This window comes from Equus przewalskii, chromosome 10, assembly GCF_037783145.1.
Source record: "Equus przewalskii isolate Varuska chromosome 10, EquPr2, whole genome shotgun sequence".
In the NCBI taxonomy this organism is placed as follows: domain Eukaryota; kingdom Metazoa; phylum Chordata; class Mammalia; order Perissodactyla; family Equidae; genus Equus; species Equus przewalskii.
In genome coordinates, this window is record NC_091840.1 from 33,918,309 (window position 1) to 33,943,811 (window position 25,503).

The 25,503-nt window shown below is 37.5% G+C and overlaps 1 protein-coding gene and 1 long non-coding RNA gene across 4 annotated transcripts in view; one reads left to right on the forward strand and one right to left on the reverse strand.

The window, feature by feature from the left end:
• Nucleotides 1–231: 231 nt before the first annotated feature.
• RNFT1 (ring finger protein, transmembrane 1) lies at nucleotides 232–12,894 on the reverse strand. 2 transcript variants are annotated; one of them, XM_070562352.1, is made up of 10 exons: nucleotides 12,707–12,894; nucleotides 11,018–11,781; nucleotides 9,294–9,748; nucleotides 9,022–9,098; nucleotides 7,599–7,699; nucleotides 5,985–6,138; nucleotides 5,256–5,414; nucleotides 4,485–4,550; nucleotides 1,764–1,865; nucleotides 232–1,123 (listed from the first exon to the last, which is right to left on the reverse strand). In XM_070562352.1, exons 3-10 carry the CDS (start codon nucleotides 9,691–9,693, stop codon nucleotides 989–991), a joined length of 1,194 nt encoding a protein of 397 aa, XP_070418453.1. In that variant the 5' UTR covers nucleotides 9,694–9,748; nucleotides 11,018–11,781; nucleotides 12,707–12,894; the 3' UTR covers nucleotides 232–988. The 2 variants fall into 2 exon arrangements, with proteins under 2 accessions (XP_070418453.1, XP_070418454.1); XM_070562353.1 differs by lacking the exons at nucleotides 5,256–5,414; nucleotides 12,707–12,894.
• The window catches only part of LOC139074078 (uncharacterized), a 154,724-nt gene continuing 141,738 nt past the window's right edge, over nucleotides 12,518–25,503 (forward strand). Inside the window, exon 1 of one of the 2 annotated variants that reach the window (XR_011523449.1) lies at nucleotides 12,518–12,759. This is a non-coding gene — a long non-coding RNA (uncharacterized lncRNA). The remainder of the gene's footprint in view (nucleotides 12,760–25,503) is intronic. The other variant, XR_011523450.1, reaches the window with a different exon arrangement.

The following is a 25,503-nucleotide window of genomic DNA, read 5'->3' on the forward strand; positions in this document are numbered from 1 at the left end:
AGAGAAAGTGCCTCATTCCCTTTCCCACCACCCTGCACAAATACCTAGAGGCAAATAGCCCACTATCCAAAGCTTTTGCTTGCCTCTGAGTGCAACTTTAATCTCCCAAGTAAAGGTGATTCAAGCATAAGATTCCAAAACTTCTGGAGAAGACCAGTTATAAGGGGAATTCTTTTCTAAGAGTTTGAGTTGGTTTTGTAATACTATTCAAATCATCAGTGAAGCCAGCTGTTTGTAATCCATGTGAATTATTTTAATAGTTACATCAAGATAGTCCATGGCACTAAACAAAAAGCAAGATCATGAACATTAAAGCTGACAGCAGGATTGTGCGTATGAGGTCCACAAACACAATGAATTTAAATCATCTATTCTCATTGATTGCTAATCACACTACAGAGAATAATACAATATTAAAATATATCATCCTCAGTAAATTAATCTTCACTTAGAAATCTGATTGTTACAGGTAAAATATAGCATTTAGAACTTTCATTTAAAAATACAAATTTTATGAAAATTTTAAGAATGGGAATTATAAAAGTCAATGCTAAAGAAAATTCTACTTTCAGATTATGTATATCTTAAAATACTATGAAAAATATTCTTTATTCTGAAAACAATGTCAGGAAGGAATACCTGAGTTCCTCTAAAACCACTAGTTCTAGTTATCCAATTGCTGTTTTGGTAAGATTAACAAGAAAACACATTTACAATTTAACACTGCAATAACCTGTTAAACAGGATAGAATAAATGTTGCATATGCATTAGGTTGAAGATTACTTACATATTTTTTTAAACATAGGATTCTTTCATTTAATCTTTTGATAAATTGGACTATACATTTATGTCTTATTATAATATTCTAAAACCATTTGGAAACATTTTTCTTAATTTCTAGCACTGAAAATCCATTGTAATGTCTTTAACAATAGTTACTTTAACCAAAAGAAATTAGTGTTTTGTGGTCTTAATAGTTTGTACAACTTAATATATTTGAAGGTGTGATGAAGTGGCTCCATCTTTCCATTTGTTTATATGGTCTGAAATCACAGTTCTGCACAGCGGACATGTTTTCTCTCTGTTAAACCATAACGTAATACATTCTTCACAAAATATATGCTGTAAAGGAATTAAGAACTAGATTTTATACTTGGTAACATTTTAACTTTAAATTCATCACACTGCAGAGAATCATACTCTTTACAGCTAAAAGGGATTTTGGAGATCACTAAACCCTTCATTTTACAAGTAAGAAAACATAGAAAGTATGACATTCAAGAACACAAAGTGTGTGTTAGTGGTAGAGCCACTAGTGTTCTTTTGACTGTACTATCCATTTAACCACTTTTAATAAAATACAAGCCATCCCTAGGTGATAACTTTAAGATCAAGGATAATGGATTAATGAAGTCTTTGAGACTGCCAAAAAATCTAGGAAAGGTCCTTATACAATTCAATAACAAATGCTGATATTCTAAAAGACTAGCATCTAATTATTAAAAATGGCCTGTTTTCCACTTGCTTTGGTTTCCAATCTGCTATCTGAATTATTTTTCCACTTCATACACTCTGCATAAAAATCATTAGAACATAAGGGACAAGATTTAGCTAATCTACCAAGTCCCTAATTACAGTAATAAATTACTAGTATGTGCCTTGAATGCTACTTTCTGCTAAGCATTGTAGAATTTTTTTTTCCTTGTAACTAATGTAAGTCAAGGAGAAGTGCTTTATTTAGGTTTCTTAAAAATATAATTACCTGACAGATGAGAAGAATTGGCTTTTGAAATTCAGCTTGACATATTGAACAAATATCATCCACATCTGAACACTGTCTCTTGCTGGCAGCCACTCCATAAGTCTATGAAGATAAGAAGTTCTGTTCATCTGCAAATTTCTTTCTTTCCTGTTCCTCAAATACATAGGTGATGCCGTTTTTCTCAATCTCCCTGGAACTAGGCATTTGAAAACTCTCCCGAAGAACATAAACATTTCAAAGCTGAACTACGTATCCAGAACTACGTTTTGATGGACTGCATCAAGGTGAACTTATTAAATAATACATAATAGGATCTTGGAAGATTATTAGATTCAGTGCATTCCTAAATAATGATAGTGCTTCAGATTCAACTGGCTTAAGAGACTGAGCAATCTAAAATATAACTAAGTAATATAAAATCTATATTCATGTATTATGTGACCCAGTATTGTCAAATTAAGCCTGTTTATTACCTACGGCAGTGGTTCCAAAAAGTCAAACCACAGCTTGGCTGGCTGAATTAACTCATTGGGAGAAACTGCTTTAAAAATAGACTGCTGTGCTCCACACTGGAGATTAAGTCAATAGGTCCAGACATACTGGGATGTGACCCAGGAATCTGTAATTTTTGAAAGCTCTCCAGGTGAGTTCAGTGTGAAAGGTTTAGAGACCACTGAACAGTGTCCTGCCACTAAATCTAAAAATAATTTTTTTTTTTTAAAGATTGGCACCTGAGCTAACAGCTGTTGCCAATCTTTTTTTTTTTTCCTGCTTTTTTCTCCCCCAATCCCCCCAGTACATAGTTGTATATTTTAGTTGTGGGTCCTTCTAGTTGGGGCATGTGGGACACTGCCTCAACATGGCCTAATGAGTGGTGCCATGTCCGTGCCCAGGATCCGAACCCTGGGCCGCCAAAGCGGAGCGTGCAAACTTAACCAGTAGGCCACGGGGCTGGCCCCTAAAAATAATTTTAATTATCATCCTTAAAGATCACAAAAGTCAGAGCATAGTACTCAGAAAAAATGATAAAATTTTACAAAGGAACTGCAATTGCAAAATGTAACTTGGGTAGAGTTATACTGTCAAAACTAACTGAACAATAAGCAATCCTTTGCATTTCCTTTTCTTCTAAAGTCCTAAAAAAAGTTTCTGATCTCTTCTAAGATCTTTATAACTTCCTCACCAAAATCAGTAGAATTTAGTTATTAACTAGATGTGACAAAATATTACAAATGAGATCAGCTTTTAGTAGAAATGATGGGGAAAAGGTGGCTGGACAGAAGTAAGAACACCCAGGTTCACTCATGGTAATGACAGCACAGCATGACTTGACTCATCAACCTGAAGTTGTGATCTAAACTTCTTGTACTAAATATCGAGGGTTACAATATCAAACTAAGACTCAAAGGATAAAAATATAAAAATTAAGATTTTTTGAGACTGGTCATATTATAGATTCCAGAAACAAATTGGGATACTGATGATCTTGGTGTGAATTTCCCTTCAGTAAAATGTTATTTAGCAAAGTACACTGCAGATACTCATGCTGACAAGCTTTTAAAATAGTACTCTTGTCTGGCATTTTTCAGGCTCCCTTCAGGTGAAGACTTATCCTCATGGTGACTGCCTGGCAAAGTTAAGGAACATGTATATACATGTCAAGGACATGTATATATTCCTGAGAGACTCAGGAATAAATCAAAGAGTTTTGATGACTGATATTCTCTCTGCCTCACAGAGAAAGAATATCAAAGTATTTCAGTATAAGCCTTACTAGATTAATGGCTGATACTCAATTGAATAAACTTAACCAAAGCTGAACTCCCAATTTTATTATATCTTGTCTAAAGAAAGAAGTCTGAATAGGATAAAGCAAAACTTATTAGTACATTACTAACTTTATCTTAGGGAAAGGGTGCCCTGATCAGTTAGTTTGGTACACTTTGTAGATACAATCCATTTTTTTAAACATACATTTTTGTCAGATCCCCTGAGTCCTGACCAAGTAACTGTTAAGTACCTAATGGACTGCAAAGCTGAGGATCAAACTGTAATATCTGGTGGCCACACCTAAGTACTGAGAAACTTTGAGGCTACTAAATAGCAAAAAGCTGATGGTACCTTTCTCTGCCATTTGTAACATCAGTAGAATCATGTAATAATCAAGTTTATAATTGACACTGGAGTCTCAATTGTTAAATTCCATGCCGTGAACTTATCTGTGCATAAAGAATTGAGTATTGGTGGGAAAAATTTTCCAGTAAGAAAATTTCAAGGGACATAATTTTTGGTAATGAGCTTTTTTCATATAAATAAATTACAGTGGAGGCACTTTCACAGAAGCTGAATAAGGAGTTAAGAGATATACACAAAGCCACTATTTATTGATTAAAAAAGGAAGAGGAACAAAAGTTCATGACAATATTTTTAAGGGAATGTTTATAAACTCTTAAGACTGTCCAGTGATTTGAAGGGGTAAGAGAGACATTCAAATACATGAGCACTGCATTAACTTAGCAGGTGGTTGTCAATGTGCAAGAAACTGATCATAGAAATAAAACTCCAAAATCATTATCAAAGCCCCAAATGCCAAAGTGGTAGAAAAGTTTTTTTAAAAAATCAAGTAGTTATGAAATCCACACTTGTAAAATTGCTAAAATAAAAAAATTTTATAACAAAGAGGTAAAATGTGTTTTTCCATAACTGATAAAACATACTTACTGGTCGTGTAAAAAATATTCTCAAAACCCGTCTGAAAGTTCTTAGATGTCCAAAAAAGTCCAAAAGCTGAAAGAGGAAATAAACAAGAGATAATTCATTAATTTAAAGAGCCCTATCTGCTAAACCTAGAGATCAAAGCTAAAATCTAATAGCATATACTGATAGTAACTTAATGCTCATTGCATATCACAATTACTCATTTCACTTTCAATACATTTAAAATCCAATTATGGAATATTTTACTCAATTTATAGATTTCAGTCAACTCTTAACCAAAATGAAGTACATGTGAATACCTCGAATCACAATTTAGTCAAGACAAATATAAACTTATCTATGTCAAAGACAAGGCAATTTTACCTGGTTCACATGTTCTCAACACATTTAGATTTTAAAGTTTCATAAAGTAATTCAGTTGAGGGAAGCAGGCATAGAGACAACAGGACAAGCTACTCCGCTAATTTGGGAATTATGTGTGTGACAGATGCTATTGTTCGGAATGGGTATGTTCTATTCTACTTGTTCCCCCCCTTTAGATAACCTATACTTTGTGGAGGTCCACTCCCCTAATAAAATCTGAGAACCACTGGATTAGGATAAAGATATATATTTCTATTTCTCCATTTGTAAGTAGATACAGAACCTCCTATTACTTCAAACGAGTGATATGAAGATAAACTACAAAACAGTTAAAGAGAAAAGCAGTAGTATGTAAAATCTATAATCATCATATGAATCATTATGCATGACAAGATTTATAACGTTACCTACTTTTAGTATGAGGTAGAGTAAAGCCAGCAATATCCCAAGACTCCATCTAGTTACATTACCAAACTCCCCATAGCTTATAAGGTAACGAAACCAAACTGGTATGGGAACAAAAGTTCGGTAATACTGACATAATTCTTCTAAAAGCATATACCAGTAACCCTAAAAAGGAAGGGGAGAGAAAACAAATAGAGCTACCCAAGGTATTTATATACAGAGCACAAATACTTCATATTGGATTGAGAACACAGTATATGAATAAGACAGATAACTAAAATTATTCTTCATAATGGTTTTCACAGACTTTCTAAAGAATGACATAGTGAAATGTTTTATGTATACAAGTAAAACATATATCTTTGTCTTTGCTGATTACAAAATTTATATTAAAATTTTTATTAAATATGGGAAAAACACTGAATAACTCCATACCATCAGTTATCAATTACCAATTGATAATACCCTAGAGAAGTAAAGAAGTACAAATCTAAATATTTTTCCATATATGATGTGGGGACTGATTTTTAGATTATTCCGAAGCAAATATAATTCTGATTTTATTGGAATAGATTAATATTTAGGGTCAAGTCTTTGAGCAAGTGGTTGCCAGTGTGAAATAATAAAATTAGGTTATTTAGCAAACTGAAAAGTTATAAAAGGAGTCATTTAAATGAAGACTAGCATTAATATGATTGGCTAACATCGTTCCAATAAAACATATTAGTTTCTTACCTTGGATTTAAAAGGCATGATGAAAGAAGGCACCAATAAAATAAGGCATTTTAAGCCCATGAAGAGGAATTTGAGAATGAAGTCTGTAATTCCAACAATCCAGAGTACTTCCCAGAAGTTCGAATGGTCCAAAGTAGGATTCAAAAAAATTAAGCTACCAAGAGAAAAATATCAAAACTTACTAGAGCAACACACAAAGGTAAAATACTGATAGGGGTTTTAAATTTGCTACCAAATATTTTACTTTATTTGATGTGTAGAAAATATGAGTTTGGCAAGATGTTAGAGTTCACATAAATAGAATGGAAGACCATTTTGCTTAAAGAGATTTTAATGTTTGAATTTCAGATCTTTCCTCCATAGAATAAAGAAAAAGAACAGTCTTCCTTAACTTGTCAAGGTTGATACCTTTCTAGCCTATAATCTAAAAAATTCACTAAAACTAGACATCTGCCGTTCTCTCCTCAACCAACTTCAATCAGGATTCTGTCTCCTTCCCTCTACTGAATTCCTTGTCAAGATCACCACATCCTTCATCTTCCCTCCCTGAATTATTTTCTTCCTAGACTTCTGAACCACCCTTTCCTAGTTTTCTCATATGGTGGTTCTTTCTTAGTTTCCTTTGCTGCTGCTCCTCTAATCGTGGGCCTGTCCAGTCCTGGACCCTCTTCTCCGTCTATACTTTCTTTCCCTGGTTAGTCTTGTTGAGTCCTCTGGTTTTTAAATATCAACCATATGCCGATAACACCAAAATTTATAACCGTAATCTCTACTCTGAGCTCATGACATAGATCTGTAATCACTTTCTTAGCAGTTCTACATAGCTTCTTAAACTTAACATATTCAAAACAAAATTATTGAGTTTCCTCTCAAAACCAGCCCAGTCAAATGCTACTACCATCTAGCCAGTTGCTTAGACTAAAAACCCAGGGGTCATCCTTGATTCTTCTCCCTTCACCCGCCACCTACCTATTCCACCCACCCAATCCAATCCAAGTGGTGTTAGCTCCACCTACAAACTATATCCCAGATTTGTCCACATCTCTCTAACTCCTCTGAAACCAGGACTTCTAATCTGATTAAAGTCAAAAATTCAGAACATTTCCATCTGACATGGAAACTTAGTAACTACTGTCCTGCAGCAAGTCTTCTCCTTACTAGGAGAAACAAGGTCAGGTGTTCTCATCACACACACACACACACACAAAGGTAACCAAGGGAGGTGACAGATATGCTTGATTGTGGAATCATCTCACAATGTATACATATATCAAAACATCATGTATATATCTTAAATATATATGATTTTTATTTATCAAAAGTAAAAAACAATAAAAGACCAACAACAACAACCTAATGGTACTTAATAATGATTGATTGTATAAGTGAAAATTTAATATCAAAAATTAAATATTTATTGAGCACCTCCTAGGAGCCAAGGCACTGGGTATACAACTCTGAATAAGTCACTTACCCCTCTCAATCTTGGAAGAAGGCGGATAGGTAAAAATTGAACTCTAACAATAGGTATGCACAAGTAATATATATGTGTGAAATGCTATGGAATATATGATTACATAAAAAATGTGATTGTGTACTTGGACCTCTAATTACCTGTGATAAAGTGACTGAGAATGAAAGGTGTAATATAAAAGAACAGAAGATCCTGCTAAGAATACCAGTAACCAAGCACACTGAATCTTTGAGCACCTTTCCTGAAAAATAAACAATTTTATAATTTATTTTGAGTTATGCCAGAGTTTTAAATATCAGTAAACTATTTACTTTAATGACTAATTAACTTAGAACATTTTAATAGATTAATCTTAATAAAAACATAGAATACCTGTTAAATTGCACATATCACACTATTTTATATATCTTTAGCAAACAAAACAGAACTCCAACAAATTTTTTAAATGCAAGTTTCTTCATTGTATAAAAACATTACCTATGTTTCAAAGATGCCAAATCTTCTACAAGCTGACATAAAGGACCCACCCAAATGCAAACTTTACCTCTGCAGCTCCCTATTTTTGCCTCCCCGAAAAAACAGAATTTTTAAAAATGCATTTATCAGGGTTTGTAAGTATAATTTTTAAAATTCTCAGACCATTAAATAAGAATTTAATAAAGTAATTTGTTTTTAACTTCACTTTTAAAATTAAATTTTAATTACTAATTTTTAATTGAAAGTGTTACTAGTTTTAAACCCTAAATTAAATTTTGATTGTTCTAACTAGAAATTTCCAGGTCAGAATGCACGATTCTTTACACAGATATAGCCCTTTAAAGTTGCTTGAAGGTGAAATTTTATAAACATATCCTATTTTTCTCAATAATTTATATGAATAGGACTCTTATAATTTATGTTATGGAAAAACTTTTTGGGTTTAATTTTCTTTAAGAGATCTAAATAGTTCAATATCCATTTATTCAATGTACTTTTTTTTTTAAGATTTTATTTTTCCTTTTTCTCCCCAAAGCCCCCCGTACATAGCTGCATATTTTTTAGTTGTGGGTCCTTCTAGTTGGGGCATGTGGGATGCCACCTCAGCATGGCTTGATACTGGTGCCACAGCTGCGCCCAGGATCTGAACTGGCAAAACCCTGGGCTGCCAAAGTGGAGCGTGCAAACTTAACCACTCGGCCATGGGGCCAGCCCCTCAATGTACATTTTTTAAACCTATTTTAAACCTAAGAGTGCAACAGTTGAAGTTTTCAATGATTATATTAGTATGGTCAAATTAACTCATAAAACATGAAAGCACTTGACAAATCAGATCAAATAGTGCATTCTAAACCTTTTAATCCCTCTGTCTCATTTTTCTTTATCAGGAACCCAACATACATTGAAAATAAGGTGAAACAATCAGCATTAGGACATTTATATAAAATTTAATATATCATGGATGTTACAATATATATATTTAAATTTGTCAAATAAACTGTCTTAATTCCTATTTCTCTCAAAAGTGAGTATATAATTCTACAGAGAGAAACATTTAATGATTTTTTAGTTGATTATTGTACTTACTCTTAGAAAAACCTGATTTACAATGCTTTTGTTTGCATACATAAAAGTTGTAAGCAGCCCAATTCCAAGAGAAATTCCTGTTAGAAAATAAGTTCCAGTTAATTGAAAGAAAAACATCAGTTAACACAATGACACGAATTTAAAGGAAACATACACAATTTTAAAAGCTAACGGAAAATAAGTAACTGAAATACATAGGTTAAATAGATTACCAATAAAGAAAGAAAATTGAATTTACAAATGAAACAACTCAGTGTTTTATTATACTCTACCTGTTATATGCTGCATAACAAGTTTGACACTCAGAATCAAAATATATGGAAGACTTTTTTGCAACCACTTGAAGAGATACCGGAATTCTGAGACGGAGCTACTACCATGATCTCCAGACTCCGTGGCAGTCTCATCAGGCTGCCTGGCTTCATTGTGGGAGTGACTCCGTAAGCGACTATGTACACATCCATGGGTACGGCTATGGACACCTGACCTTATATTTCTGGAGCCTGGATTTTCAGCACATTCTTTAGGGATGGAGTTTATCTGGATATGAACATCTCCAGAATGAAGACAAGAACCTTCTGTCAATCTTGTATGGGCACACTGGGAGGCTGAGGCATCCTCACTGCCTGCAGCTCCTGGAGGACTGTGCAGTTGGCTACAGTTGGCTTGCATGACCTTTGAATACTTTTTCTGTGATCCAGATTTCTTTGCTTTAGGGTTCTGTCTCCTAAAAATCAAAGAGCAGAACATATTCTAAGTAAACAGTTAAATACAGGCAATATATTGCTCACTAGGAATCCTTTATTCACTAAAGGAGAGGCTGATAATCACAGATGAATTATTTTCTGGTTTTCTGTCACTTATTACTGGACTCCCTCCTCCTTCCTTAATGCCAAGGCTCTGCTGTTCTAAACTATCTTTAGGGAACACCTGCTACAAAAAAAAGTTCAGCTTCTGATGCCTCCAGTTCTCTAATGACAGAAGAAATCAGCAAAGTAGTCAAAGTATGGGTGCCTAGCAGATGTTAATAATTTGAGTACTAGTACTCATTCATACTTCAGTACAGTTACTTGCCCAACTGGAGTGGTTTCATCTCTGATGTAGATTCTACATTTCATAAAAGCAAGTCAGTATTTTTTAAAGCTTGGAAAGGCTGGGAAGAAAAAAACTCTTAATGCCTTATGTATAATCATGGAGAACTAATAAACATTTCATTTAAGTGACCTACAAATTTCGTTTGATGCTCAAACAGCTTTCCCAAAGATAATAAAAAGGTTTCCAATAATTAATACCCGCCCCCCAAAAAGAATGTTACCTAACTACCTTTAAAATAGGGAAATTTGGGGAGTCACCACGTAATTGCTAGGTGACTCTCTGGTTTGAATAAGGATAGTTACATAGTCTGCCCATTAAAAATGCCACCATCGGTTGGCGGGGGGGGGGGGGGGGGGCGGCGAGGAAAGAGAATCCTGGCAGGAAGGATCCCTAAATGACCAGTGTGGGCAGCCGTCAAGGATGCCACAGTCGGGATCCCAGTTGAGGAAACGCAGACCTTATCCCCGACTGCCGGTTCTGGGGGAGGAAGCCAGGGTTAACATCAGGACATGTTCTGTGTCATTCTATTTCATTCGTGCGTTTGAATGTTTTTTTCAGTGACTGTACGGCAGTTTGGTTTTTAGTGCCTTTCAATTAAAGGCTTTCACCGATGCTCCGACGCCACGCGTGCTACGTATTTCCTCAAACCTCTGAAGACCGACGTCGGACGGGACAGTTTCAGTATCTTTTCCATCAATAAAAATATAGAATCCTCCCTCTTTCCTCCATGCACGAGCAAGAAAAGGGAGAAAAAAGGAAGAAAAGTAAACGCAAACAACGCTTCCGGAATCCCTAGGACAGTTTTCCACCCACGTTCGAGCTTCAAGTGCCTCAGTTATTCTCCCCAGAGCCCATCCGCAGCGGCCCCTCGCCCCCTCCGCCCGCTTCCCCCAGGCCTGACCTCTCATGATGAGCGGACCGACACCTCGGCAGCGGCTGCAGGAACAGCGAGAGACGCCAGCACAAGGCCTTCAGTCAGGGCCATCACCTTCAAATGCCAGTACCGGCAACTCCGGCCCAGCTTGGTGGTGGTGGTGGTGGCGGCGGCAGTGGTGGCGGCGGCGGCGCGCGCGACCCGGACGTCCTCACGCGCGCGTGCCCGCCCCTCGCGACGCGCAGAGGGATGGGCTGCGACGACGGTGCCGCGCGGGCGCGAGGCCGCCTGGGCGAGCTGGCTGGGGGCGGAGAGTGGGCTGCGCTTGAGAACGGCCTGCAGGCGTCTGCCTTAAACCACAAGCCGCCGTCACGTATGTGCTTATATATGTGAAATCCGCCACACGCCTCAGAGCTGAACGTTTTGGGGTTAAATGTTTTGGCTTCGAGAACCTGCCTTCAGAGGAGGGGCCTGAAGTTGGAGTCTGTCCTGTCCCCGCCCCCGGCTCGCCCAGCAGGGTCCCGGGCAGCTTCCCCGCGGAGGCTGCCCATCCCCTTGGTCGCGATTCGCCCTCATCTGCCGGGACCGACTTGGAGGAGCCAAGTTGATGAGGCGTTCGGCGCGTCTCTGGAAACGCGGGGCTGGGCGGGGCGAGAGCGTTCGGGTTTCCGCGTTCGGGTTTCTCGAGCTTAACTCCCTACCCACTTGTGGCTGGGTGGTGAAGTTTTAACTGAACTGAGTTTTCATTACAATCCTCAAGTTGCACTGTGTGAACTAGGCCCTGGCAAAACCTGAGATCGGAAGCAAAGAGAAGTAAGGAAGAGTTTAGGTGGAGGTGGAAGTAGAAGTTAGATTTTAAAAACCCTCTTGTACGGGGTATAGGGAACCCTGTACTATCTTGGTTATAATACTGTTAACCTAAAACTGTTCTAAAATAAAAAGTTAAGAAAAAGTTTAAACAAAACAGGAGACAAAAACCCTGCCTCTTCATTCCCGGCCAAAATAGATTTTAAATGATACTAAATGTATTCCATAAATCTCCCCCATCCACCACAACCGCCAATAGCCTTTCCATTATGAACCACAAGCTTTGTTACCTTTGATAGAAATTGACGTCAAGTAAATACTGCCTGATAGTCTGCCTACAGTTCTTGAAATTATTCCATGTCATTTCGACCAAACTAACTTGGGCGAGGGATCCAGTCTTTCCTGACTAGAGAGGATAAATTTGCATAGATATGCACACATGTGTGAGTTGAATGAATATCTTGTGAAAAAAGCGATACTTTGTCTTTTTAGTAGTCACTTCCTGATTTAAAACCATTCACAACTTTGCCCAAGTTAGTTTGCTGGCGTGTTATTTTTGAGGCTCCTTAACCATGAAATTGTTTGCACCTTCTTTTCTCCTATATCACAACCGGAATCTACTGTTTAATCTCAATTATCCACTTAGAGGCTGTACTTAAATCAGATTAGTTCTATTACTAAACCATTTCCCTTGGTTAGAAAGGCACTCCCTACCGCCCCGCCCCCGGAAAACCGGTATTAGATCTGCTTCGCACTATCCATTAAAATGCTCGCTTTTTTATCTATTCCTAAGTCTCCATGAGCTTGACTAATGTAAGTCTTCCTGACAAATTGGGTTTCTGGGTTAGTAAGCTGTCTTAGTATGTTTGGGCGGCCGACTGGGTGGCTTATAAACAACAAACTTCTCACAGTTCAGGAGTCTGGGAAGTCCAAGATCAAGGCTCCAGCAGGTTTGTTGTCTGGTGAGTACCTGCTTCCTGCTTCATAGATAAACAGTGTCTTCTCAGCTGTGTCCTCACCTGGTGGAACGGTGGAGGAAGCTGTTTGGAATCTCTTTTATAAAGGTAGTGATCTCCATCCCCACCCCCCACGCCCTCCCCTCCCACCCCTACTCCTAATGCCATCACAGTGGGGGGTAGGATTTCACCATATGAATTTGGGGACACAAACATTCAGTCTATAACAAAGGCTGAGGGCCATGCTCAGGACTGGAGTGAGTTTTTCAAGGAGACTTATTTGTATATCTTTTACCATTCCAACTACAACGTGGATAATTTTGTTTTAAACTTTAAAATATATGGGAATTTAGGAAACAGAAAAAAGAGACTCAATCTCAGATGTTCAAGCTACAGCCACAATGGGGCATCAGTATGTTTTAGTACATTGATAATTTTATTACATTTGGTACATTTGTAAATTTAGTACTTTTATCCACCTTAATGTAATGTTTAAAGTCTCATTTTAACATATTCATAACATAAATTGAAGTTATTTTGGTGCGTATTGAAAGTTTATTAGTACACTTGGAACTGCATTCCACGCAAATAACTTGACAGAAAAGTAGCATTTGAAGAAGTAGAGTACTGAGTTGATGACAAGATTTGACAGTGACAGACTTACCTGATAAATTTTCTTTCTACTGGCATCTAGAATGTTGCAAATGAACATTTTAATTGATTGATTCCAAAATCATTTGCCGAGTACTTACTAAGAGTCAAGGTACTAGATGTTGGAGAGATAGACATTAAAAAAGACATAATCCCCATCCCACAGTGAAATAAGTTGTTAGACAGATCTACAAACAAATAATTATAGTATGTTGGACTAAACGCTATAATTGAAGGTTGTATGAGATGCAGTGAAAGCAAGAAGTGGGAGCATTTAACTATGTCAGGCAAAAAATGCTTCATCAAATTTGTGGCATTTGAGACGTATCTTGAAGAATAAGTTGAAATTTGCCAGGACACAAGCAGTAATAGCACTTGCCAGATAGAAACAACATTAAGTGGAAAGTTGTAGTATTGAAATACCATGGTCCTTTGAAGGACTTAGTTTTTTGTTTCTGAAAGAGGAGAGTGCATATGAGGGAACAGTAGTAGTAAGAGTAAGTAGCTAGAAATGAAAGGGTCTTATTTAGGACTTTATTAGTTTATTCTAATGGCCAAAGGGAAGTTGTTGAGTTTTAAGCAGCAGAGTTATGTGGCCAGATTTGTGTATCCAGAAAATTCGCATGCTAATAGTGTACGGCAATGCAAGCTCAATTAGAAGACTACAGTCATGCATCACTTAACACGGGAATACATTCTGGGAAAGGCGTCATTAGGTGATTTTTTCGTTGTGTGAACATCGTCGAGTGTACTTACACAAACCTAGATGGTATTGCCTACTACACACCTAGGCTACATGGTACTAATCCTATAAGACTACCGTCGTATATGCAGTCCGTTGTTGACTGAAACGTTATGCAGGACATGACTATATTGTAAGTAGTTGAGGTAGGAAATGAGAAGGTCCTGAACTCCTCAGTGAAGTGGGATTCAAGAGGAAGAATGAGATTGGAGAGATTTAAGGAGATGGAATCAACGGGATTAAGTGTGGTAGATTGTTGCAGTTATGCTCCCTTCTCAAGCCAGTTTTTCACACCTACCTGTATCCATACCCTTGGGTAGTCCCCTCCCAGGCTGACTGACTCATGTGACTGGCTTTGGCCATTGGGATAATAGCTTCCTGATCTTGGTAATTTGTGTCATCTTTGTTTTTTTCTTGATTAGTGTGGCTAGAAGTTTATAGATTTTATTGATATTTTCAGTGAAATTTCGTTTCATTTATTTTGGTTTATTTATTTTTCTCTATTGTTTTCCTTTTAAAAATTTTATTGATTTCTGCTCTTTATTATTTCCTTTTTTCTGTTTGCTTTGGATTTAATTTGCTCTTCTTTATCTCATTTCTAAAGGTGGAAGTTTAGAGATTTGAGCTCTTTATTTTCTTCTGGTATAAGCATATAATTTTATGCATTTCCCTCTAAGCACTACTTTGGCTGAATCTCATAAATTTTGATATGTTGTATTTTTATTTTAACTCAGTTCAAAATATTTTCTAATTTTTTTTGTGACTTCTTCTTTGACCCATGGGTTATTTAGAAGTGTGTTGTTTAATTTCCAAATATTTGTGATTTTTCCAGATATCTTTCTATTATTGGTTTCTAATTTAATTCTAATATACTCAGAGAACATATTTAATTCTAATATACTCAGAGAACATACTTTTTATCATTTTAATTCTTTTTTTCATTTTATTTATCTTATTTTATTACTTTATTTTTTTGAGGAAGATTACCCCTGAGCTAACTGCTGCCAGTCCTCCTCTTTTTGCTGAGAAAGGATGGGCTAACATCCGTGCCCATCTTCCTCTGCTTTATATGTGGGATGCCTACCACAGCATGGCGTGCTAAGCAGTGCTGTGTCCGAACCTGGGATCCGAACCGGCGAACCCCGGGCCACCAGAAGAGGAACATGCGCACTTAACCACTGTGCCACCGGGCCGGCCCACATGATTTTAATTCTTTGAAATGTTTATTGTGACCTAGAATATGTCCTAGAATATGACCTAGAATATTGATAAATGCTCCAGGTGCACTTGAAAAGAGTGTGTATTCTGCTGTTGCTGGGTAGAGAATGTCTTATTAGGTCAGGTTGATTGACAGTGTTGTTCAGGTCTTCTCAATCTTTGCTGATTTTTTGTCTAGTTATTCTATCCATTGCTCAGATAAGTACTGAAGCCTCCAAGTATAATTATGGATTTGTTTACTTATCCTTTCAGTTCTTTCAGTTTTTGCATCATATATTTTGAAGATCTGTTTTTAGGTCCAAACACAATAAGAATTCTTAAGTCTTCTTGGTAATTTGATCCCTCCAACCTCGTATAATATCCCTCTTTATCCCTGGTAATAATGGTGACTCCATTTCTTTTCATTAGTGTTTTCATGTTATAGCTTCTTCCATCCTTTTACTCTTAACCTATCTATGGTTTGCTTATTTTATTTTACTAGAATCTTTTTTTTAAAATCCAATATGACAATTTCTGCTTTTTTTTTTGCTGAGGAAGATTCATCCTGAGCTAACATCTGCTGCCAATCTTCCTCTTTTTGTATGTGAACCACCACCACAGCATGGCCACTGACAGATGAGTGGTGTAGGTCTGCTTCAGGAGCCTAACCCAGGCTGCTGAAGTGGAGTGTGCTGAACTTAACCACTAGGCAACCAGGGCTGATCTGACAGTTTCTGCTTTTAATTGGTGTGTTTAGACCATTTACATTTAGTGTAATTCTTGATATGATTGGAGTTAGTTTACCATTTTATTATTCGTTTTCTGTTCATTCCATCTTTTTTGTTTCTCTCTTCTCCCTTTTCTGCCTTCTTTTGGATTATTTGGATATTTTTAGTATTCCATTGTAATTTATCTATTGGTTTTTTTGGTTATCTGTCTTTATTTTTTTTCAGTTTCTTATTTTTAATTGTGGTAAAATACACATAACATAAAATTTACCATCTTAACTATTTTTAAGTGTATAGTTCTGTATTGTTAAGGATATTTGCATTGTTGTGCAATCTCCAGAACTTTTTCGTCTTGCAAAACTGAAACTCTATACCCATTAAGCAACAACTCCCCATTCTCCCTCACCCCAGCCCCTCGCGAACACCATTCTACTTTTGGTTTCTATGAATTTCCCTATTCTGTATACTTTATATAAGTGGGATCATACAGTATTTGTCTTTGTGACTGGCTTAGTTCACTTAGCATAATGTCTTCAGAGTTCCTCCATGTTGTAGCATGTGTCAGGATTTCCTGCCCTTTTTAGGCTAAATAATATTCCACTGTATGTATATACCACATTTTGTTTATCCATTCATCTGTTGATGGACACCTGGGTTGCTTCCACCTTGAGGCTATTGTGAATAATCTGCTATAAACCTGGGTATACAAATATTCTTTGAGACCCTGCTTTTAGTTCTTTTGAAGGTGGAAGTGGAAGTAGAATTGCTGTATCAATTTTTAATCTTTTTGAGAAACTGCCATATTGTTTTCCATAGCAGCTGCAGTATTTTACATTTCCACCAACAGTGCACAAGTGTGCTAATTTCTCCACATCGTCACCGTGTTATTTTTTTTCTTTTCTTTCCTTTCTTTTCTTTTTTGATGGTAGCCATCCTGATGGGTATGAGATGATATCTCATTGTGGCAGGGTTTTTTTTTAATCAAGCTTTATTGAGATATAATTGACATGTAGGCATTGTGGTTTTGATTTGCATTTCCATAATGATTAGTGATGTCAAGCATCTTTTCATGTGCTTGGTGACCATTTGTATATCTTCTTGGAGATGTATTATTTTTTAATGGTTACTCTAAAGATTATAATATACATCCCTAACCTTTCACAGTCTACTTGGAGCTAATGTTTTTTTTTTAAAGGTTGTACTTTTTCTTTTTCTCCCAAAGCTCCCTGGCACATAGTTGTGTATTTTTAGTTGTGGGTACTTCTAGTTGTGGCATGTGGGATGCTGCCTCAGCATGGCCTGATGAGAGGTGCCATGTCCACGCCCAGGATTCGAGCTGGTGAAACCCTGGGCCACTGCAGCGCAGCACGTGAACTTAACCTCTCGGCCACGAATCCGGCCCCCACTTGGAGCTAATCTTTTATAACTTCAGGTAAATTGTCAGTCTTACAACCATATAGGTCCCTTTGGTTTTCTCCTTTCTGTTATAATTGTCATGTTTATTACATCTATATCATTTGAAAACTGCATTAGACAATGTTAAAGTTTTTTCTTATAACAGTCATACATTATTTTTATTTTTATTTTTTGAGGAAGATTAGCCCTGGGCTAACATCTGCTGGCAATCCTCCTCTTTTTGCTGAGGAAGACTGGCCCTGAGCTAACATCCGTGCCCATCTTCCTCTACTTTACATGTGGGATGCCTACCTCAGCATGGCTTGCCAAGCGGTGCCATGTCCACACCTGGGATCCAAACCGGTGAACCCTGGGCTGCCAAAGTGGAATGTGCGAACTTAACCGCTGCGCCACCGGGCCGGCCCCCAGTCATACATATTTTAAAGAAAATTGTATGTGTAATGAGAAAACCCCACACACTTGATGTCAGAAGTGTTCTGTGGGTAGAGAAACAGTTTTCCTTTAATTGATGTCAGAGAAATGAGGTTTGCTAGAACAGCCCCTGGCTCAGGGAAAAGTGGTTTGTGAAGAGAAAGGATGAAAGGATGGTGGATGAGGAAGCTCTGATCCCTGGATGGCTACCTAGTCACCCATGGTATAAAACTGCAACTGCACTGCAGTCATTTACTAAAGGTGAAAAGTACCAATGGAATTTAGAAATGGTGGCAGGCCCAAGTCCTGAGGAGTTGGCTTGTTGGATATGTAAGGAAATGCAAAATAATAAGCTTACTAACCACCAACACTTCCATGAATTTCAGCTTCTTTCTGCTTTATTGTGTGAATGCTCAATTTGTTCTTAATGACCATACGTGGCCCACTTTGGCAAGCAACATGCCACTTTTCAAAAGATCTAAGATTTTTATTTTCTTGTCGAGAGAGAGCATTTTATGATCCCTCTTAGCCTTTGAGGGATTGCTTTGACCACTTAGTTGCTTTTTAGGAGCCATTTTTTTTTCTCCCCAAATGCCCCCAGTACATAGTTGTATATTTTTAGTTGTGGGTCCTGCTAGTTGTGGCATGTGGGACGCCACTTCAACATGGCTTGATGAGCTGTGCCGTGTCCACGCCCACGATCCGAACCGGCGAAACCCTGGGCCGCGGGAGCAGAGCGCGTGAACTTAACCACTTGGCCACGGGGCCAGCCCCAGGAGCATTTTTTCACAGAAACAAAGGGTACACACAACACAAATGGTGAACAGATGAAACCAAAAGCAAACAATGCTCAAACGATGAGTTCTGGAGAGAGACTGAGGACCTGTGAAATGGCGGGAGGCTACAGCAGAGTATGCCTGCACGTCACTGCATTCGCATGATTCAGTGCAGTGCTTGGCACGTGGCAAATTCAAGTTTTACTTTTTGAAGCTTTCTTGAATTTTTTTCAAATATTTTTGATCTATGATTGGTTGAATCCGTGAATGTGCAACCTGTGTATATGGAGAGCTGACTGTATTGTAAAACAGAAGGCATATAAATCTGCCCTTCAAACAATATTAATTGGATATGCTAAATAGGATGCAATAAGATTGCCTGAGTCCAAATAGTATAGAGTAGAAGCTGGAGTGCTGATATGGAGAAACTCTTTGTGCAGTAGCTCTATGTGGAACATAGACTGAGGCTATAGCAAAAGCCTGTGAGCATCTCACGGTGTTGACTACTGGGACTTTGGTCCAGGGAATTCCTATATGAGGGGCATTTAGTAGCTTGCTATCAGATGTTAATTAAAACTGCCCCTATGACCAAAGGATGTAAAATAAACTTGAAACCTGAAATGCCTATGATGTCTTGGGTGATGTCAGAAAAACACTCTACTGGGGAGGCCAGTGCCCAGAAGAGTTCCGTAATGAAAAGGAAATGGTTATATAAGATCATGCTACCTCTGGAATGCAAGGATGATATACTTACTCACAAGCAGAGAGGCTCTTTTCTCCTTGGACTGACTTTGAAACTGTGTGAGGAGCTGCCAGATGCCATTCTGTCATCACTTGGACGGTGCCTTATAAACACCTCTCAACTAACCAGCAAAGAGCGACTTGATTTATTGATGGTGGTTGTAAGGTAAATGGACAACATCCTCTTTGAAGGCCACTACTCTGATCCAAGAAGGTAAAAGCAAATCATCTTGGTGGGCTGAATTGCATGCTGTTTTCCTAGCAGTCATGGAAGAATTGAACAATGATAAAAGCCCCTATGTTTTGGTTTTTATCAACTCATCGATGGTGGCCAATGAAGGGCAATGGGAACCTGGCTTATTAAAGGGATGCCTATGTGGGCCACAGCTCTGTGGAGATCACTATGGAAATCTGAGGGGTACATTAAAGTAGGACATGTTGATGCCCATCAGAAGAACTCCCTTCTTGGACATTTTGAATACTATACTGTGATACTCTGAGTCCTATTAAAATCTTCTGAAGAAAGTTGATTTTTGTTGCTGTTTTCAGCAGTCAGTCATACTGGTTGGACTGAGACTGCAAGGTCTATCTTGCCTTTTTTTCCCCTATGGGTTCCAAGGTCAGGACAGTTGTCAAAGCCTGTGCCCTGTTACTTTGGATCTGTCCTACATCTGTGCTACTCAGGAGTTAGTCTCGGACTTGTGCTTTGCTTTATATTGTTCATTTCTCAAGGACTCTGCTATGCTGCTTTGGAGTGTTCTCTGTATGTGTACCTCAGAAATCAGCCCTGGACATATGCTGGTTCATACATAGAACCCTTTTTCCAGCTCTCTCTTCTGTAGAATCTTCCTCAACTTCCTGCCTCTGTTCTATAACTAGAATGATAGGGTTCCTCTAGGAGTTTTAGTTCCCTGTGCCACAGCAAGAGAAAAAGAGGGAAGAAGAGGATAGGGATTTCTCCTCCACAACTTTCTGAGCCCCAGGGACCAGTTTTCTCAGTTCTTTTGTCTCTAGGAATTCTAGCTGCGCATGCTACCACTGCCACAACTTTATTGGGCACCTACTCTTAAGTCAAACTCACACGTACACACACTCACACACAAAGGGAAACTCATTTCTGCATGGGCCCCTTGTCTAAGTTTGCCTCTTCTACTCAATACTGCTTTTGTTTACATTTCAGAGTGCTCAGGTAGTTGCTTTTTGTATTTCATCCAGACTGTTTGGTTATAATCAGCAATAGAGACAGGCTTTAGTGGACTACTTCGTGGCGGGCACTGGAATCTCTAAATACTTATTTCTTGAATTAGCTGTTTAATATTTGTTTCTTCCACTGTACTCAATGTCAGCAGGGACTATTTTGGTTTTGTTCGTTACTGTATCCTACAGTAATAGTTTTAGGCATATACTAAGTAGCCAATAAATATTTATTAAATAAATGAATGAATGGACACTTTTCAGACCTCATCTTACTTGACATTTTTGCAACCTTCTATATTATGGATTGTTCTCACCTGGAATCTTCCTTCCCTAGGATTCCAAATTACTATATTCTACTGGTTTCCCCACCTCTCTAGCCTTCCTTTATAGGCAAGTTGCTGTTTCTTTATGAACCTTACAGCTTCAGAAATTGCTTTTGAAAAGGGGACACCTACATAGTCAGCCCACATAGGCCCAAGTACAACCTTAGTAATAAATGCTCAGTCACCATTTCATCATCCTAGAACAGAGTAGGTATTTGTTAACTGCATGTGGCGTTCCTTTGTTGTCCTCTTGTTAACTGTGATTAGGTCCTGTACAACTCTTTTTCCCACGTATATAGCTTATTATTACTTTCCTGTGCGAACTCTTTCTATAATATAATTTTCAAAAAGTTAAAAACATGATTCATATAAAAGAAAAATGTTTCAAGTATTTTATGCAACTTGTTAATTAATGAGAATGTATAAGATATTAAGACTGGTTCAAAGCAAAATTCAAGGAACAGGGAATTTATATAATCAAAGGAATGCTGAAAAAAATTGTCAATAGATTCAAATTCCTACAAAGCAAAAGACATACTATTTGGGCTTATGGTTTTTTTTTTAAAGAGTTACATCTTTTATTTTATTTATTTATTTTTAAGATATGCTTTTTGGTGAGGAAGATTGCCCTGAGCTAACATCTGTTGCCAATATTCCTCTTTTTTTTCCTTCTGAAGACCCTGTACATAGTTGTATATCCTAGTTGTAAGTCCTGCTAGTTCTTCTATGTGGGATGCTGCCACAGCATGGCTCAATGAGCGGTGTGTAGGTCTGTGCCCAGGATCCGAACCAGTGAACCCTGGGCTGCCGAAATGGAGTGTATGAACTTTACCACTATGGTACCAGGCCAGCCCCTGGGGTTATTTTTTTTACCAAATGGAAAACAATTAAATCTCTACCAGGAGATCTGTATTTGTATTTCTAAGGATAGGAATAGTTTGCATTGCTCTCTGACAGGAAGAGCAGTTGCTTTGTTATCAGTTACCTGCAAGTTAACTGCTACCCCTATAAAGTTGTAAAATAGCCTAGTCAATAGAAAGTTAAATTAGGATGCACACCCCTACATGATCAGATAATTCCCAGAGTCTACTAAATTACATCCTGCATTCTATTGAAAGGACCCCTATTGCCAAGTGTTGGATATTTTTTCATAATTTTTTTTGCCCTAGACAAAAAAACTGCTTCCTATAGGGGAGCAAAATTTGCTACCCTAAAACGTGTCTCTTTGGCATGAGGATTATCTTAAGCTGATTATTTTTAATAAACAGAAAGAGTCAAGAAATTTTGTTTTTTTACTTCTTCCTTAACTGCCTAAAAGAATTTAGATCAAGGGCCTGTTCCAGGAAGAAGAGCTAGCACCAGAGATACCGACAAAGAATATATGAGCTAGGTTTGGTAGACTGGAAAACTTAGCAAGGCCTGTTTGATCAAAGTCCTCTCTATGTCCCACTGTCTCTGCCTAGCATGGCAAACTTTTGTTTACCAAACATTTGCTCTCCCATCTTCTTGTAAATTGTCTTCCTCCGCTTTGAAGTCTCAGACCCCTACCCCCTTTCTCCTTAGCTCAGGATGGCACATAAACCTCAATTGCCTCAATGTCTAGGAACCTCATGTCTTTGAGGTTCCTGTACGAATGTAATTTAAATTTGATTTTCTCCTGTTAACGTGTCTCAAGTCAATTTAGTTCTTAGACCAGCCAGAAGAACTTAGAAAGGGAGGAGGAAAAATTTCTTCTCTTCCAACATTTCTCTTTTCCTTTGTGCCTGTCCCCCTTCTCTCATAGAAGGATTTTTCCTGTCCTCATGGCCAGTTATATCTCTTTCTTTCTTTAAATCTTGGCCTCAGCTTGCTTCCTTTGAACACAGATTTTTGCTTTTTCCTTATTCTGCCTTTATGCAACGTCTCTGATCCTCAGTTGTTCATTCCCTAAACATTTGGAGAGAAATTTGGAGTGTTAGTGTTTCATTTTTTGGGATAATAAGATAGTATTATTTTTATTAAAAATGTTCATTGTTAGTTTGGCATATGTGTATATTATATTCCTAGTTTTACTTTAACCTCCAGGTATAAACTACAATTGATCTTTTTTTTTTTTTAACAGAAATTGTACAGACTAATTCAAGGATGGCAAACGCATAGCACTTGTGCTACCACTCTACCTGCACATCCCTGTGGCACATATTGACAGTTGATAGCAAACTCATTCTCATTCAGCCTGAACTCAGCCTCCGATTCCTTCTTAACACAGAATTCCAGGCATTCACTATCAATCAGTTGTAGTTGTCACAAAGTGGACATATTTGAAATAAATGCTTTTAGGAAAAATGTCATAGAATAATACGGTTCTAGAGTTGGTGAATAAGGAAGAAATTTTTGTCTCTCTCTGCAAAATAAAAATATCTTTTGGGAATTGTTCCAAGGTAATTAGTTGTGTGAAGTCAATTATGTTTATAGTCTTAAAAAGTATATTTTCCTATGCTTTTTTTACCTTAAAATCCAAATTATCAAAGTAGATTCATTTCTTTTTTCTTTTATAAATTGGCACGTGAGCTAACTGTTGCCCATCTTCTTTTTTTTTCCCTGCTTTTTTCTCCCCAAATCCCCCCAGTACATAGTTGTATATTTCAGTTGTGGGTCCTTCTAGTTGTGGGATGTGGGACACCGCCTCAACATGGCCTGATGAGCGGTGCCATGTCCGCGCCCAGGATGTGAACCCTGGGCCGCCAAAGCAGAGCACGTGAACTTAACCACTCGGCCACGGGGCTGGCCCTTAGATTCATTTCTTATATAAAAATTTATTTCTATCATGTAGCTCAGTGGCTAACCATCCAGAAAATAAAGATAGGCCTTTATTAACCTATTGTCAGTGCTTTTTTTTCCCCCCGCAACTTCACAACTTTTGTTTGTGTTTCCTGTGCTTTGTCTCAAAAATACCTTCTCTCTCTGCCCCAACAGTGGGCAGGGAGAGGGTGGCAAAAAATAGAAGACATCCCTCCTATTGCACAGGTACACTACCTGACCAGGGCCAGGGGGCCTCTCAGGTCATTCTCAGATCCTTGTTCGGGAGGGGGATGGATGACTGGGATGGCCTCACACGCGAGACGGGGACCTCCAGGGCAGCCACTCTGGTCCTGGTTTCTGGTCTTTGTGCTTCTTAGTCCTTGGTGCCTTCTTGATCCTGCCTCCAGCCTCAGTTTTCTCTCATTGATGTCCTCACTGTGTCTTTTTAAATGTATTTACATTCAATCCTAAAGTAATGTGCTTGAGATTGAAAAATTGTTTGGGTTAATTAAATCTAGAAATCGTAGATCAAACCCAGAAATTAGTTACATCCTTTGTTGTAGAAGAACTTTATAATAAACTTTAGATGTATCATCTGTCCAAAGGAAACACGTGGTGTCTTATAGAAGGCAGTTCAGAACAGGAGATAGGAAGGATCTATTAGCTTGTTTAATCATCTCCTCAGAGCTCTTGATATATACATAATTATTAAAAACATGAATTGTGGTGCCAAACTCCCTGGATTCAGCTTGGACAAATTGTTTAACATTGCTCTGTCTTATTTCCTCATCTCAATGGGCTAGTTGTGAGAATTTTTAAATTATTTCTTTACATAATTTTGAGCAACACATATATCAGTATTCATATACACTTGTGCATGTATGTATGCATAAATACACACTCTCATGTATAGAATTTAGGACAGTCTAAGAACATAATAAGCACTGTGCATCTTATTATTGTTTATCTTTACAAATTAAACTTAGTATCATTCCTCAAATGCTTACCAGTTCCAGATCTTTTCTCGTGAAAGAGTATTAAAATCTATTCTAAATATTTACATCATAATTACATAAATTTTTTGTTTCTTTTTGTACATAGATTTCTTGAAAGAGCTATTTGCTCAAGAAAAGAAATTCTCAATTTGTTCAGATCTAGAAAGAATAGATCAATTTGAAATATTCTTCATAAAATGGCTATAAGAGGCAGCAGTGCTACGAAATGTGAATTTATGAACATAACCCCATGCTTTTTTTCCTTTCAGTTTGATTTAAATTTAATATCCTCCCACAATGGAAAATGATTTACAATAAAGAGATGAACTGGAAGGAATAAGAAAATGGAAACAAGATGTCATTTCTTTTTACTATCCAACAGATTTACCATCTGTTTTAAAATGATGTTTGACCAGCTACAGTAAATGAAACAAAATGCTTTTTAAAATAATGTAACACTTTAAACTATTTTTACTACCCAGCTCTCTCTCCCCTGTGAACACATTCATTTTACTGAGCAAAGGTTTATTTAAGCTCCACTTACATCTATGTTGTTTTTAGCTCATTTCCTTTTTAAAAAAAGCAGTTGGTGAGTTTATTTCCCAGTTTAGCTTTTATAATAAAATATAAAAAGGCATTTCTGTTTTGGCCTCTAGTATAGCATTATCAAAAGCTACAAAAGTCACAGCAAAATATAGGACGGTATAAAATTAGAAACTGCTGGCGTTTCTTTAGCAGCAGTTACTGCACTTGCAGTTTCTTCCCCCTTTTGGTACCAGCACAAATCTGAAA

What these genes read in the sequence shown, in the direction of transcription:
- RNFT1 (XM_070562352.1), bottom strand. Translation starts at nt 9,693, where the DNA reads ATGCAAGCCAACTGTAGCCAACTGCACAGTCCTCCAGGAGCTGCAGGC. An exon ending in TGTTATGCAGCATATAACAG is followed by an intron (nt 9,099 to 9,293) that starts GTAGAGTATAAT and finishes ATTTTCTAACAG; the next exon opens with GAATTTCTCTTGGAATTGGG. An exon ending in TACTCTACCTCATACTAAAA is followed by an intron (nt 4,551 to 5,255) that starts GTAGGTAACGTT and finishes TTCCTCTTTCAG; the next exon opens with CTTTTGGACTTTTTTGGACA.